The following is a 12,570-nucleotide window of genomic DNA, read 5'->3' on the forward strand; positions in this document are numbered from 1 at the left end:
GGGACCAGAGCAGTTCGTCGCCCGGCTGGCGGCGCCCTTGCGGAAAGCTTGGCACTTGCGCAGGCAGGCTTTGTCGTGCTCGAATATTGCAGGCAGTCGTTCTGATAACACGGCTTTTTTGTGTTTTCTGGTGCGAGCGTGAAGTAGTACATCGAGCCAAGGAGCAATGCAGTTTTCATCCCACAGCCACTTCGCTGCTGCTGCCGCTGCGGCTCGTGTGGCGTATGCTAGCACCGCTGCTGGATGCGTCCCGTAAATCGACCGTGTCCTTACTTAGTACAACGATGACAACAGAGCCTTCAAATAACGCTGGTCAGTTAGGAAGCGCCGTTCGTTGCGGCTTCGATGTGAAACGGGCTAGGCCTAGCGACGATCAGGGCGCCGCGCAGCTGGTCGCCCGGCTACAAGGTTCTAGAGCACTGTAGCCCGGCACGCCCACGAGCGGCGCCATTGCGGAAGCTGGCTTCGTCTTGGCTCGAATCGCGGTGGCTCGAATACAGCGGTACAGCGGGCAGACTTTCAGATTACATGGCTTTTTGTCTTTTTTTTTTTCTGGTACGAACGTGGTTCCTAGCCAAGGAGCGCTCGGACGCCATAGGCTCGTTGAAAAGGGCATAGCTGGATTCAGCTTGGCAGCTCAAAACGAAGGGGCGGCTGCCGGCGCGTACAGCATAGCGCGGTTCGATGGTTATCGCGCGACTGTCGACCAAGAGCAGAAGAGTGCCACAGCGCAGAATCATCTTCCGTGGCTGGCGAGGGAGGCGTCAAGCCAGCTTCCCTTACTCTCTTGGCTGTTCCTTAAGTTGCTGTCGCCCCCATCTGAGCGGGTCGCTCCTTTTTTATTTTTGTGTGCTCCTGTGAAAAGACAGTGATAATACGTGCGGCGTATTCTTCGGTTATTTTCCGAAGCGGCGTCTGGCGCGTGCGGCGTCATCACTGCCGAGGCAGAGGAGATAGGTCGCCCAAAGCATTAAGCCTAAGAACTGGTGAATATCGCCGTGAACGCGATGACAAGCGACTTCTGAAAGGTGCGCAGTTGCACGCTCGTTGAGCGGAGCGAAGGCATCAGCGACGAGAGGACGGTGACATGCTATTGTGTGCCAAGATGAGACAACGCCGTTAAGGTCAGGTTGTGAAGCTCTATTTTCTTAGAGCTCTTTGAAAAGAAGCAGTGCCGAACACAGCCGTTATCTTATCAGGCCAGCGTGTTTGGCACGAGCTGCGTCATCGTTTGCCAAGAAGATAAGACCATGGAAAACAGGGAGAGGGAGGTGAGTTTGTGCGAAGGTGATCGTTATAACAGGGAGCAGCCACTGGGGTGGGGGGGAGGGGAGGGGGAGGGGGAGGAAAAAGTGGGTGAGGAGGGGGAGGAGGAAGAGTGGGCGGGGGGGGGAGAGAATGCGCAATCTCGATTTGGGGGGGGGGGGGAGAGAATGCGCAATCTCGATTTTCACTGCACCGAAATCCGCGGCTAGGTGCCTCCTGAGGCAGGCGGGCCCACGCTCGCGCGATAACCTTCAAATCACGCTAAACTGTACACACATTTCCGGTAGGCCGTTCCACGGGTCTATTGAAAAGGTCAATTGAAATCAGCAAATACCAGCACAAACCAACAGATTCCTAGTTGGAAATTTTTACTTTGGAAAACTGGTTTTGAATGAAACCCAACTCTGTTTAGTTGGTGCACAGTGCAGTGCTGGTTTCAATGCAGAAAAAAGGCAGTTGCACACTTCATTCAGTCATTGTATCCTCCAGCTCCTGACGCATGACCACTCAGATTGGTGTGCTTTGGTGGCATGGAACCAGAGATAACAGTTGTTGCAATGCTCTGGCGTTTGTGCAGGGCACCTGGAAATGGTGCGGTTCCTGCTTGAGGCTGGCGCTGACCAGGAGCACAAGACAGATGAGATGCACACGGCTCTGATGGAGGCCTCCATGGACGGTCACGTGGAGGTCGCCCGGCTCCTACTTGATTCAGGTGCTCAGGTGAGCAGGGGCACCTGTGCTGGTAGTTGATGTGTTTGAGGGCTGTAGACGTCACTGCTGGAATTTGTAGCTGTTTCAGTGTTTCCTCTTGTGGCCAGTGCCAAAGAGGCATTCGATTATAAATGCCTTGGTGGCCTGCATGGCATGCTATCTTGTGTGGTTTCAAGTGCCAACCTCAACTCCTGTTTGCGAATTACTTTAGGAAATAAACTAGGGTGATTTACTGGTTAATTGAATCATTGTTGTCTTTCAGTGTCAAAGTAGGAGAACAGATGGTTTGTTTGGCAGGCTGGTGTAGTTGAGTGTCGAGCCCTGTGGTGGTCGCTTGCTGCAGGTGAACATGCCGACAGACAGCTTTGAGTCGCCACTGACGTTGGCAGCCTGTGGGGGCCACGTTGAGCTGGCCATGCTGCTCTTGGAGCGGGGCGCGAACATTGAGGAAGTGAATGATGAGGGCTACACGCCACTCATGGAGGCTGCCCGCGAGGGCCATGAAGAGATGGTGGCCCTGCTGCTTTCCCAAGGGGCCGACATCAATGCCCAGACTGAAGAGACGCAGGTGAGCATCTTGAAAGGAGGCATGCAGTGCAGCTGTGGCTGTTGTGCCAGGTCCAAGGGTGGAGTGTGCGATGTGTGCACAGGCCGGCCGAGCATGCCACGATTGCCTCTGACTTGCAGGAAACTGCCCTGACTCTGGCCTGCTGTGGGGGCTTTCTGGAGGTTGCCGACTTTCTGCTGAAGGCAGGTGCCCAGCTCGAGCTGGGTGCCAGCACACCACTCATGGAGGCTGCCCAGGAGGGCCACCTGGAGCTCCTTCGATACCTCATCAATGCTGGTGAGCTGAGAGTGACACCAACCTTGGGAACTGCGAGGGAGCTTAGGTGCTGTGCGAGACGGTAAATGCCTATATTGTTGTGCCGTCTGGAGTCTATAATATGAAATTCATGACAACCAACATCGCTAAACCAGGTTTGTGAACATTCCAAAGAACCTGTGCGAAGCACGTACGCGTTCAGTGCAAAAATTTCATATTTACTTGGATGTAAAGCAGTTCCTCCTTTCATTATAACTAGGGGTTGGACTTTTCAGATTTTGTTTTTCAAAAATTGGGTGGACTTTTTTTTGGTGTTTATTTCAGGATGTTTTTTTTTTTTTTTCGACAGATGAATTACTGAAATTTTCTTCATTGATTGAATGGGGCAGTTGTGTGTGTTCGAAAGTCTGCCTCGGCATTTTTGTTAGCATGAAGAGTTTGATTGCCAGTAATTAACATAATTTACCAGTAATTTTGCACTAGGAGATGTGCTTGTAGAAGGAATTCGCCTGTTCATATTTGCGTCACTTTGATGGGGCTGCAGTGTTTGCAATGGGTATTTTCCAGAAAATGTGTGTGGTGTGGTCGCGTGTGCTTTCCATTCAGTATTGCTTCCCAAGTGTGGTTAAGGTGGCCTAATATCCTTGCTTCCACTTAATGATGTTTTTGTGGTGCCTTGAAATTGGTTGTGTTGAGGTGTCCCACTGCTTGTGCCAGCCCTGGGGTGTGGGAACTGTGCATTCACCAGCCACACGTGGAATGTGTGTGTGTGTGTGCAGGGGCAAGTGTGAATGCCAAGACTGCCACGGGGGACACAGCTTTGACGTATGCCTGTGAAAATGGCCACACGGATGTTGCTGACCTGCTGCTGCAGGCCAACGCTGACCTGGTGAGTGCAGCTCAGTGTCTTCCTGGTGGTGGGTGTACCGGTGCTCTCTGGTGCAGTTAACCATTTCCAAAATAGAAGTGGTGCACCAAGGTTTTGTGTAGCTTTGAGGTATGCTCATGCAGAATGTTTATACCCTTGTCACACGGGCATGCCTGACCGCGGTTTTCAGTGACACAGTTACTGCTGTTCACAGAGTGGACCAAGCCGCGGTTATGCTGCTAACCACGGTTATCGCGAACCAAGCTTCGGATCTCTCTTTCGCTCCTTTTTAGTGCTTTCAGCCTAAGACTTGCTCAAATCGAAATATTTCGCAGTTAGCGCCTGACGAACCTCACTTGGTCCTGGCAGTGGGACTGCGCGACCCACTCAGTGGCACCGGGCTGCAAGCGTTGACTCCGCCAACCAACCACAAGTCGCCATGTTGGTCATGTGATTTGGAAAACCAATAGCAGAGCGCGTTTCGTCCAATTTTGTTTTTTGTTTACCAGGGCTTGCTCTTGATTGCCAACCGAAATATGGCCTGAACCGAGACCGTTCGAGCGAAACGAAAATGGCGCCAGTGGAGTCTGTATTTCTCGAACTGCGGGCAATCAAATTTCGGTGCGATTAGACTTCAATTGAAAGGGCTGCGCACGTGGTTTCACGTCTTTGGAGCTCTAAAAGAGGAGCCAGGCAACGCGTGGAGCTCCTTTCAACCAGCCGCCAGGTTTCCGTGAATAAATAGTTTGTTGCAGACTACATAGCCGCAAATTAGGCCCACGAAAGTGCAAATATGTGCGGACTCTGTGCTTTTGTCAATCGCTATGTATCACTCTGCCGATCGTAGAGCGGCAAGCTGCCATGCGACTGGCTGATAGGCATTCCATACGTTGGCTGACTCCTCCTCTTTTTGGCTGTGAGTTCAAAAATAATGGCAGGAGCTGGGACGTTTAATTCGATTTAATAGGAAATCCGGCCACACAGGACAATAATTCGGAGTTTGTAAGAACGCTCGGAGCGTGCAGATAGAGTTCCCGCGCTAAAAAGATCAGCTCAGAATCCTCTTTACTGCACCTTTGAGTATAGAAAAAAAAAATAGTCAAAACAAAGTTCAGAAATAAGATTGTGCTCAAAATATGACGCTCATTGACTTGTCATGCCTTGTAAACATGAAACCATGACGACTATTTCATTGTGATATGCTGGTCACGCCATAAATGGGGAGTGTTTGATCGGTGCCCCATTGCAGGCTTAGGGTAATATAGTGGATGGCATGATGTATGTAAGCATTTTGGAAAAATAAGAAAACATCCAGTAGAAGAAAAGGGATGACTCTGGTACTTGTGGGGAGTTTGATTTTAAATTCCCGCCTAGACTCAGTTTGCAAGTAGCCCATGACTTGGCCCTGCCCTGCAGGAGCATGAGTCGGAAGGCGGCCGGACGCCGCTGATGAAGGCCTGCCGGGCTGGTCACCTGTGCACGGTTCAGTTCCTGCTGGGTCGGGGTGCAGACCCCAACCGGCCAACTAGCAGCAATGACCACACCCCCCTCTCGCTGGCCTGTGCGGGCGGCCACCTGTCGGTGGTCGAGCTGCTGCTGGCCCACGGGGCGGACCCCAGCCACCGGCTCAAGGACAACTCCACGATGCTCATTGAGGCCTCCAAGGGGGGCCACACAGCGGTGGTGCAGCTCCTGCTCGACTACCCCAACCTGGGGACGGCTGCAGCAGCCGCAGCGGCGGCGGCAGCAGCTGCAGCTGCGGCTGTGACCTCGACGGCATCGGCAACCCCTGCAGCAGCAGCAGCACCCTCCCCCGCAGTTGAGGTGGGTGCTGGATGCAGGCACTAGAAAGCGCTCCTCAGGTTAGCTCTAGACAGAGCAGACAAGGAGAGTGACACTGGCTGCTGCCTCTGTACCAAGTCCACCCTAGCAGTTAGCTCCTTGCAAATGCCAAAGGTCTCATACTGGAAGCATTAGGGACAGCTCCTTTCTTGGAAGCCTTTTTGCCATGGGAGTGCGTCAGGGTGGCAGTGCATGTTGCACCTGGGCATCATGTATGACGGTAATGTTCCCAGTGTCCAATGTAAGGTTGGTGCTGCTGTGCTTGTTCACATGCAGCTAGTGCTATCCAAAGGCACACATGGTTAGAATTATTTGCATTGACTGTTTTTGCAGCAATAGCCGTTAAAATGTCAGCACAAACGAACATGTATTTTTGCTGAAATTTAAAAAATTCTTCTAGAAAGGGGATACTGGCCCATTTCCTTTCTAGAAGAAACTGCATTAGTCGCCAAAAATTCAGTAATGCAATGCGGGGCAAATTTTGCCCGGTTGCGGCGTTGTGTCCTGCGTTAGCTGCTCCTTGCGATAACAGTTGCAATGTGCTCGTCCCATTGCTTCAAGGAGGGACGCTGAAGCCACAAAGCACGTGTCTTCGTTTGGAGCGCCCACGAGGCGCGTGACTCGCACATTCAGAGTTGCATGTACCCATTCCATGGACTCTGCGAACGGCCCCCATAGATACCCATGTATATGCTAGTTAACTGTTCGACTGCTGATTCATGGACTAGATAGATAGACTAGATTCACGGACACTGATTCTAACATAATGAGCTGCGCACCTGTGCAACAATTTGGGGCCCACAGTGTTTGCGCAAGGAATTTGCTCACTAGGGCAGGGTGGTACTTTTTTTTTTTTCATAAGCCCTGTAATGTGTGCCACCTGTAACGGAGGGGTTGCTGGGGTATCTGCGTGCTACCGTATCCACTGCAGTCACTTTTGAACAGGTGGTTGCGGTACACGTTTGAAGCATGGCTGCTATCTGTAAATGTGTTTAGGAAGTCATTACAGAACAGCCAGTGCAAACTGAGCGCGACCCCTCTTGCCTGGCCCCGCCATATCCTCCTCCTCCGCCTTTTCATTCTTTCCCTCCCTTCGTTACCGCTCTGCTTTCAGTCTTTGCCGTGCTCTTTGCGTTGCTGTAGCTGTGGCAATGGTGCCGCCACCGACGCACAAGCCAGGAACAGGCACCTAATAGCTGCACTTTAAAGCGAAATACAATGACGGACTCTCCAGTTGGCGTCCGCGAGCAGCGTGCAGCTGGGTTTGGACGGGGGGTGAAAGTGTCAGAGGTGCGCGGGTTACAATGCTACGTGATCTGTTGCCCTGATAGTGGCAACTTGACTCGGCCCCCATTCGGGAGCCCCATGCGAAACAAGGTGGCAAAGCTAACGCTAGAAGAGTTGTGAAGGGGACAGGACGAGTGCCATGTACGTGGCATTAGGTTTGTAACATATTACGCACACTGCAATTGTTTAAAGCAGGTGGTCAGCCACCTTGTTTTCATCGTGTGTCATGTATGGGGAAAGCCTGCTTGTGGAATTTTGCTTTAGATCCAAGCCTAGAAGCATCTGTACGTGGCCGGTCCATGAGATAAGCATGTGAGAAGATAGTGGAGAGGATGTCTTTGTCCTTTTTTTTGTGGTGTTTTGTATGGGCTTTGTACGGTTTGTATCATTTTATGCTTAATATTTGGCTAATTCCCAGAGTGTGGTTTTGCGATGTTTGGGTTTATGAAAGTCTGTGCGGTGTTCGATCGCCGCTGAATGTTCAGATTCAAAATCTAGAATAATCGCACACCCCTAGTTTCTTTGCAAACTGAGTTTGAGGTGTCCCCACGCTGGTTTACTGAAAGTGCCCGATGTTTGCTCGGAAGCTTTGGTTTTGGCACTTGTTTTGAGCAGAACTTCTGGTACACCAGCATTGCACATGACAGCAGGGTTGCTCCCGCAGGTTGTCCCCATGACCGAAGAGCAGCGGGTGGCTGCGCTGGCAGCAGCAGTTGCAGCAGGCCATCCGTACCTTCCCCAGGTGGCCGGAGGTGAGAGTAGCGGCAGGAAGGGGGGGCAGGCAGAGCAGGGCCTCACCACGCGCTTCCCCTCCTCCTCTTGCCCAGCAGTGACGCCTCGTGTCTCGGTGGCAGCGGCAGCAGCAGCGGCCTCCCCGTCGTCCTCCTCCTCCTCGGCACCCCCGGTGGACGCAGCGTGGCCGGCCAGCGCCAGCAGCACCCCTTCGACGAGCGGCAAACGCAAGGCCAGTGGTGATTCCTCGTCATCGGGGGCCCTTGTGTCGTGTGGAGGGGGCACGGTGGTGCCACGGGGTGGGGCGGACCAGTTGGCCAAGCCGGGCCAGGGGCAGCCGGGTCTGCGGCCCAGCGAACGGCTGGAGGCCTGCATCAGCAGTATGATGCGGTCGGCCGAGCTGAACCACCCAAGCCGTGAGGAGCAGATCATGCAGAAGCAGCAGATCCTTGAGGAATTGCAGAGGGTCGAGCGGGAGTTGCAGGTGGGTCGGGATGGCGAACCAGTGGTACGCACGGCCTTGCACGGTCTCTGGACGCTCTGCTTGGTGGACGCTTGTGGACTGGTGGGGCACGTTCCCTTGCACACGGCAGCTCGGCAGATGAGGTGCAAAAAAGGTGGTGGATTTTCAGGCTTTGCGCGGCTGCATTGGCTTGTGCACTGCACGCTACTCTGCTGCTCCTCTTCCTTTTGTAGCTTCTGTCATGCTCTCCAGCATGGACACCAAGGCCGATTGCTTTGCATTGACACCAGTCAGGCAAAGCCCCGCTCACAGCTTGGGTGACTCATTGGGTTGGCTGTGGTTCGTAGTCAAGTCTGCTGATGTTGGCACTTGCAGAATCGGAGTAGCACTCTTATTATTGACATCATTCGCCTCAAAAGGTGCTTGCTGTATCACTGCATAACCTGACGATTTTGTGGTAGCCTATGGCACCAGCCGATCGCGGAGAGATAAAGTGAACACAGTGAACAGCGGCCTCGAAGGTCAGGTGCGCATTTTTTACATAAGGTTAAATGAAGAGTAAATTCTTAAATGACAAAAGTGGGAGGGGGTTCATTACATGAGTAAATATGATGTTTTCATGCGTGGGACACTATCTCTCACGGGGTGCCACCTCTCATCAGCAGTGACCAGTGGTGGGGTCATAGGGGCAAGGGCACTTCTCTGACCATGAGGTCATTGCACGAGATGCTCATCATGTTAGGTAGGCATTGCATCGCTGACAGTTACATGAAGCACCTTCTTGCTGGCGGAAGGAAAAGAAAAAGAAAATACAGCTGCCAACTGATTTTTCAGACTTGACAGGGATCCATGCTAGGGCCAAAAAGTTGGGAACCAAAAATTAAATTTGCAATGCAAAGCTGTTCAGCAATTATATGTTAGACCTGGAATTTAAATATAGTATACCCTTTCATTTCAAACTACACTTTATCCAAACAGTGTCTGATCCTCTGAATTTTTAGTTTCCAAGGTTCCTCTCTACAAATTGTAGCTTGGCTGTTGGTGGCAATGCTGCGGGAAGTGTGAATGTGGTGTGGAAAATTGAGCACTCTGTTGCGATGTATCCAAAATTTTCAGTTGTGTGGTCGTGCCATGCAAAATTCTCCAAATTATGCCTGTTAGAAATTTCTGCCTGCAAAAGATTGATTGGCTATTTCAGTGTCATTGGGAGCAGAAATTAGTGTCATCGCCTCTTGAGGTGTAAATAATACTGAGGGAACCAGATGTACCAGCAGAGTGAATGATGACACACAGCGCAAAAAGACGAGGAACCAGAGTAAGAAAGGCACAGGACAAGCGCTGACTCGCAACTAAAGGCTTTATTTGCTAAAACCTTCTTATATAAAGGACACGACAATCGGGCGTTCTGAAGAAAATCCATCTCCTTATTATTTAAGGAAACTGATGGTTTGCTGACGCAGTTTTGCTTGTCATTTTCATTGTGGAAAGTCTCAAGCACTGAAATGAAGCAGTGCACTTTTTCTTTTTCTTTTTCATCTCCCCACATCCTAGACAATGTTTGACCAGATATGATAGGGTGTCCCGATTTTTTGTTCCTATGCTCTTGTAGGAGCTTATTTAGGCACCGTCCGGTCTGGCCAATGAATCTTTGCCAGCTAGCCCCGTTGAACGTTTTGGTGTGCCAGCAGAGTCGTGCTCAGTTTTCGTGTCAGTGTGGTGCAGTGTAACTGCGGAGCAGACTAATGGGGCACGTGCATGATTTATTGGGCTTCTTGTGGATGCCTTTGTGTTGAGTATGTGCTCGTAGTTCAGTCTGGCATGGCTGCCACACACGTAGTGAATTGTGCCTTTGTGTGGTGCATGTTTCGAAGGGCCAGGGTAGTGCGGTGCTTGTAACTGCATTTCATCTGATTCCCTCTGTGCCAGCTTGCCCTTTTGATAGTCAATGGGAGCCAGCTAGTGCAAACTAATTTTGAAAGTGTGTCGGCGCTGAATTAGTGAGTACCAACAACACTGGCCTGGTGTCACTTTGATCTGTGCTGCACTCCAGGGTTCCAAGGACTTGATGAAGATGGTGTCCCTGCATGTGCATGCCAGTTGCACACAGCATTCGGCTGCCAGCAGGCGGAGGTTGGCGCTCACGGGCCCTCGGCCCATATGTGGTCTTAGGCAGGCGAAAATTTCGAATGCAGACTCAACACTGGACTTGATTATTGTGGCATGCACTTGCAGTTTGAAAATATAAAAGCTGCTGGGACAGTGAGAATGTGAATCTAGATTCCTGCTTTAGGCCACTGTTTTTCTGCATGCTGAAAGGTAGTGCTTATTTCTCACCCTTACTCTGCTTCATGCATAGTGTGCAACGGTGCCAAAGCTACTAGTGTGCCCATTTGTGCTGACTATATCTGCGCCCAGAAAGTACGTCCTCAAACACCGAGAGTGAAGACAAGTGTATCATTCGCTGTGACAAAGCTGGCTACCTCTTGCCTCATTTTCATCTGCTCCTCTGCCGAGACCCCTAGAAGTAAGGATGCTGTGCGGCAGGGTGATACGCAGCTGACACACACACCTGTTCCCTCCGCCTGCTCCATGTGTGTTCCAGAAGTAGTTCACTGTCAGTGAAAATGGTAGTCTTAGGGTTCAGTAACTGAGGGCATGGCTAGTACAGAGGGGAGCACAGCATTTACAAAATTATGTAAAAGGTGAGCATGCCTAACTGTCTCCACCGCGATTTGCAGTGCCTAGTGTGTTGTTTTATATTGCTCCATGTTGTCGTTCACATGCTCACCTAGCTTTTGAGAAGTGTGGATGAAATGCAGTGGAGTGATATGCTTTTGCGGGTGCACTACATGTCCAGCTTCCGCACCGTTGCATGCTAAGTGTGAAGCGTAGTGTGGGTTAAAAATTGGCCAGCATGGTCAGAGATATGTACTGTTGTTTAGATCCGCTTACAAATTCCTAACTCGTGCAAGAGTCAAGCCTACAAATGCAGGCGTGGCCAGTTTTCACAACTTTGTTTGCGCCTGGCAAAAGGGAAGGTGGGACATTTGAATATTTGTGGCTTGCCCTTAGTTTCAGACCTTCGAATTTTTGGAGGGAACAGGCCAAGATTACATGGAAAAATTTTCTTCTCTCCTAAATGATCACCATGTGCTATTTCTTTCGGTTACTCATATGTCCACATTGGGACTCAACTCTGCTGTCAGGCTCTCGGTGGTACTCTTTTTGATTCATTCTGGTCGGAAGAAGCAATTATATATAAACAGATTAGCATGTTTTTGCTTAAGTCTCTTAAAGTGCTCATGCTTGCATATGACACACACTTATCGGAATCATAACCATAAAACAGTGTGAGCTGAAGCCATTTGCATAGCATTGCATCCCAGCAGTAACCAAAATCGTCGCTAAGTGCCAAGCAAGCTATGTGGTGAAGGTGTTAATCAATGCACATGTAGAAAGCTGGTTCCCTTGTAGCGTCATTACGAAGATGAGGTACAAGCATCGTGAGGACTGATAAAGGATAATTTCTCACTTGCTGGCTGTTTCCAAATGCCCACTTCAAAACAATGGAGTTCTGTGAACTGATATACATTGATTGCCCAGTTTGCTTTCCCGCTGCCCTTGCTCATTAATTATTAATGCATCATTCAATTTGCTTCTCTCCTTGGGATTGCGTTGACTCATGCTAGTAACTTGTTTAGTACACTGAAGCGGAAAGGGGGGCACTAATCAGTGTAGGCTAGATACCAGGGAACATTAAAGTTCTTTCATAGTCTTGCCTTTCCGTGTTGTTAGTATTAATGCTGATGCATATCATGCTTCACTTATTTTTCTGGCTGAAGCCAGAAATGGGCATCCGTGCAAAGAATTTCTCTGGCCAAAAGCAGCACGCTTGATAGGGATGCAAAAATGCAGCAATTAGGTCTGTTAAAGAACTCGTGGCTCAAACAAGCTTCAAAGGGCCCTGGTGGCTCTGGCAACCAGTCCAGCGAGTCCAGCTCTTCTTCCTAATGCATACAGTGGTGCTTTGTTGGGTAGCTTGCTTCACTGTCTTGCAGCAGTGGTTGCTGTCTGGAGCCCTTGATGATTCATTTTGGGTGTTGCACGAATGTACGGCTCATTCACACGAACACTTCACGCCAGTGTCTGGTTCTGTGGACAGTTTCTTTCCTTTGTTTCGTTGCTTGTGAATGAAGTCGGGCTGCTTGACCACTTTTTAATGGCAGGCAGTTCTAGTTGGTGCCTGATTTAATGCTACGGTTGCTGACAAATTTATAAGTCTTGGCAGAGGTCACAAAAGTGTTATGAAAAGAAGGCAGCCTGAGGAGATCAAATAACAGGAAAAAATCTAGCTTCACTTGTGTGGCCTAGTGGCATAGAGAATCGCACTTCTCTGTAGTCTTGTCTGTTTGGTAGTGGAAAAGTCAACAGTGCTATGCAAGCTTTTTTGTGCTTGCTGGCTATGCTGTTCCAAAGCTCGTTGTTTCTATCATCCAGATCAGTTTTGCACACGTTTGGCAAAGTGGTTCCATCGATCAGCTTTGTGAATAAACTTTTCAAACGTTTCACCAGCGGGAA

General features: G+C 50.3%; 1 protein-coding gene across 21 annotated transcripts in view; it reads left to right on the forward strand.

The window, feature by feature from the left end:
- Positions 1-12,570, forward strand: part of mask (multiple ankyrin repeats single KH domain) — a 120,855-nt gene that overhangs the window by 52,644 nt on the left and 55,641 nt on the right. For 16 of the 21 annotated variants that reach the window (XM_089584975.1, XM_089584977.1, XM_089584978.1 and 13 more), the window contains 7 exons: positions 1,844-1,986; positions 2,321-2,545; positions 2,665-2,821; positions 3,580-3,689; positions 5,085-5,492; positions 7,462-7,549; positions 7,625-8,013. In XM_089584975.1, coding sequence (XP_089441101.1) covers positions 1,844-1,986; positions 2,321-2,545; positions 2,665-2,821; positions 3,580-3,689; positions 5,085-5,492; positions 7,462-7,549; positions 7,625-8,013 — 1,520 coding nt within the window. Of the gene's footprint in view, positions 1-541; positions 1,272-1,843; positions 1,987-2,320; positions 2,546-2,664; positions 2,822-3,579; positions 3,690-5,084; positions 5,493-7,461; positions 7,550-7,624; positions 8,014-12,570 lie in introns of those variants that run through there. The other 5 variants (XM_089584986.1, XM_089584987.1, XM_089584995.1 and 2 more) reach the window with 4 other exon arrangements.

The sequence above is a fragment of the Amblyomma mixtum genome, chromosome 3 (genome assembly GCF_055824585.1).
Source record: "Amblyomma mixtum isolate Tamu chromosome 3, ASM5582458v1, whole genome shotgun sequence".
In the NCBI taxonomy this organism is placed as follows: Eukaryota; Metazoa; Arthropoda; class Arachnida; order Ixodida; family Ixodidae; genus Amblyomma; species Amblyomma mixtum.